The 3,446-nt window shown below is 52.9% G+C and overlaps 1 protein-coding gene across 1 annotated transcript; it reads left to right on the top strand.

The window, feature by feature from the left end:
- Positions 1–1,311: 1,311 nt before the first annotated feature.
- On the top strand, positions 1,312–3,178 carry LOC147992327 (6-phosphogluconate dehydrogenase, decarboxylating 2, chloroplastic). Its single transcript, XM_087529357.1, has one exon. The coding sequence runs from the start codon at positions 1,418–1,420 to the stop codon at positions 2,921–2,923; it is 1,506 nt and encodes a 501-aa protein (XP_087385483.1). The 5' UTR covers positions 1,312–1,417; the 3' UTR covers positions 2,924–3,178.
- The last annotated feature ends 268 nt before the right edge of the window (positions 3,179–3,446 follow it).

Below are 3,446 nucleotides of genomic sequence, written 5' to 3'. Positions count from 1 at the left end.
CAAAAAGGGAAAGGACATGTATTTGTGTTGTTGCCATTAAGGATGAAAAGATGAGGTTTTTTCATATTGATTGAGTTACTTTGTCTACATCATGTCATTTTGCTTAAGGCGTTACTATGTTTTTATAGCTTAATACCCTAGATGCATGCTAGATAGCGGTCGATGGGTGGAGTAATAGTAGTAGATGCAGGCAGGAGTCGGTCTACTTGTCTTGGACGTGATGCCTATATACATGATCATTACCTTGAATATCGTCATAACTATGTGCCTTTTCTATCAGTTGCCCAACAGTAATTTGTTTATCCATCGTGTGCTTTTTGTTCGAGAGAGAAGCCTATAGTGAAAACTATGTCCCCAGGGGTTTACTTTTATCATATATAAAATCTAAAAATACCTTGCTGCTATTTATTTAACGTTAATTTATTTTGTGTTTTATTTTATCTATCTATCACTACGAGATTTGATCCTTATAATTAACCGTCGAGAGATTGACAACCCCCTTGTTTGTGTTGGGTGCAAGTATTTGCTTTTGTGTGTGTATGTGCTGCTAATGAGGTTCTGCGTGGTTTTCCTACTGGAGTGATAACCTTGGTTCTTGAGCAAGGGAGATACTTATCTTTATTGTACTGCTTCATCCTCTCCTCTTCGAGGAAATTTCAACGCACCTCACAAGTAGCAAACCCTAATCTCGCCCCCTCGAGAAGCTGATAGAATCTACGCCAGAACTCTGTCTAATCCGTCCCAATGGACGAACTTGAGGAGGATCAGAGCCCGAAAGACTGACTCAAAAAAGAAGCGCCGACATCCATCCAAACACCGCCCCTGCGAGGATTAAAACCCTACCTATCTACTAGTCGGATCCGAGGCACCAGAAATCCTCTCACCGCCACTGGCCGCCGGAGCGGTGGGCAGAGGGGAGGCAAATCCACAGGCTCGTCGGTGAAGATCGAGATGAGTAAGGTAAATGGGGCGAAAAACCATTTTTAATACATGAAGCTATTAAAAATAAGGGTGAAACATGAAGTTAAGTTTTAGAGGGAAAAATAGAGGCAAGGCTAAATGCAGCCTCCTCCATTTCTTTTTTAATAAGGTGTGTGTCTCTGCCGCAACCTGCGTCGTCACGAGGCTGGCGGACTCGTCGAGGAGGCAAGGGGTGGGTGAGGGTCGGGTCGAAAACGACACACCTCTTGGAAGGCAGCCCGGCTCCTTGTGACCGTTCGATCCGTCCAAGGGCTAGCTGCCTTTTGGCTCCATCGGAGTGTCCTCCAACGCCACCACGGCGGAGATCTATTTCTATCCCCCGGAACCCTCCGCCCCTTCCCCCCTAAATCTCTCCGCCCCCTCCGCCGCCTCGCCACCCTCACCTCAGCCTCACCCTCGCCGCCGGCCCCCAGCCCCTCTCCCAAACCCCTGCCCGATGACGTCCCCGGCGCCAGCGCCGCCAGCGGCCGCTGCGGCGCAGTCCCCGCCTCCCCGCATCGGCCTCGCCGGCCTCGCCACCATGGGCCAGAACCTCGCGCTCAACATCGCCGAGAAGGGCTTCCCGATCTCCGTCTACAACCGCACCGCCGCCAAGGTCGACTCCACGCTCTCCCGCGCCGCCGCCGAGGGCGCGCTCCCCGTGCTCGGCCACCGCGACCCGCGCGACTTCGTGCTCTCCCTCGCGCGCCCCCGCACCGTCGTTCTCCTCGTCCAGGCCGGCCCCGCCGTCGACGCCACCATCGACGCCCTCTCGCCCTACCTCGACGCCGGCGACGCCATCGTCGACGGCGGCAACGAGTGGTACCAGAACACGGAGCGCCGCATCGAGCAGGCCGCCTCCCGCGGGATACTCTACCTCGGCATGGGCGTCTCCGGCGGCGAGGAGGGCGCGCGGAACGGCCCCTCGCTCATGCCCGGCGGCGACTTCCAGGCCTACAGCAACATCAAGGACATCCTTGAGAAGGCTGCGGCTCAGACGGAGGACGGCCCGTGCGTCACGTTTGTCGGGCCCGGTGGCGCCGGCAACTTTGTCAAGATGGTGCACAACGGGATCGAGTATGGTGATATGCAGCTCATCGCCGAAGCCTATGACGTGCTCCACCGTGTTGGTGGCCTCTCAAACTCGGAGATAGCCGATGTGTTTGCCGAGTGGAACAAGGGAGAGCTGGAGAGCTTCTTGGTGGAGATTACTGCAGACATATTCACTGTGGCTGATCCACTGGAGGGGAGCACCGGCGGGGCGCTGGTTGACAAGATTCTTGACAAGACCGGGATGAAGGGGACCGGGAAGTGGACGGTGCAGCAGGCGGCGGAGCTTGCAGTCGCTGCGCCCACGATTGCAGCATCGCTGGATGGGAGGTACTTGTCGGGGCTCAAGGATGAGCGAGTTGCAGCCGCAAGTGTGCTAGAGGAAGAGGGGATGCCAGTTGGGCTTCTGGAGAAGATTAATGTCGATAAGAAGGTGCTGGTGGACAGGGTCAGGCAAGCGCTTTATTCGTCCAAGGTTTGCAGCTACGCACAGGGGATGAATCTGCTAAGAGCCAAGAGTGTGGAGCAGGGCTGGAATCTTAACCTTGCCGAGCTTTCAAGGATTTGGAAGGGTGGATGCATTATTCGGGCAAGGTTTCTTGATAGGATTAAGAAGGCTTATGACAGGAACCCTGAGCTGGCCAATTTGATTGTCGACAGGGAGTTCGCCAGGGAGATGGTGCAGAGGCAGGGCGCATGGCGGTGGGTTGTGGCCCGGGCAGTAGAGGCCGGGATTAGCACCCCAGGGATGTCTGCGAGCCTTTCATACTTTGATACCTATAGGTGCAACCGGTTGCCAGCAAATCTGATCCAAGCACAGAGGGACTTGTTTGGAGCACACACCTATGAGCGCATTGACCGCCCAGGTTCTTTCCACACCGAGTGGACTAAGCTGGCGAGGGAGGGCAAGTGAATGACTTTGCCGCCACCTGAGGAATTTGGTGTACCATATGTGGTCTCGGTGACTCTGGGGTGATGTCTCTTCGTGGTTGTCTTTAATTTATCTATTGCTGTTTTTGCAATACGAGATCTGAATTGTGTACCTTGAATAATGTAGCGTCTTGTGCTGTATGCACGTGAAGAACATTTGTGTAGCTTCAGGTTCTATGGTTTAGATACACCCAGTTTTATCCAGTCATAAATTTGGAGCAATGGTTTTCATGCCTCACATCCCAATGTTGCCCTGGAAGTGTGATTTCGAATATGTCAATATGGTGGCAAGAGTAGTGACTGATGTTTCTCTACTTCTATGAATCTATTTTAGGTTGTTCAGTGTTGCAAGGTGTTTCATTTCACCTGTTGTGCTGTCATCCTACTGTTGGAGCTATCTCTGGTCCTGGGATGAGTTTCATCTTGTTATGGGCGGGGCCATGCCATATGACATATTTGAAAATATCAAAGATGGAAAATCTGTTTGATTGTAGATACAAAAGGAA

Source organism: Triticum urartu, chromosome 1A (genome assembly GCF_056163025.1).
Source record: "Triticum urartu cultivar PI428250 chromosome 1A, HENAU_Tu73, whole genome shotgun sequence".
Taxonomy (NCBI): domain Eukaryota; kingdom Viridiplantae; phylum Streptophyta; class Magnoliopsida; order Poales; family Poaceae; genus Triticum; species Triticum urartu.
This window is presented reverse-complemented; position numbering and strand designations above follow the sequence as displayed.

Excerpts from the sequence above, each read along its gene's own strand:
- LOC147992327 (XM_087529357.1), top strand. The coding sequence starts at position 1,418 with ATGACGTCCCCGGCGCCAGCGCCGCCAGCGGCCGCTGCGGCGCAGTCC.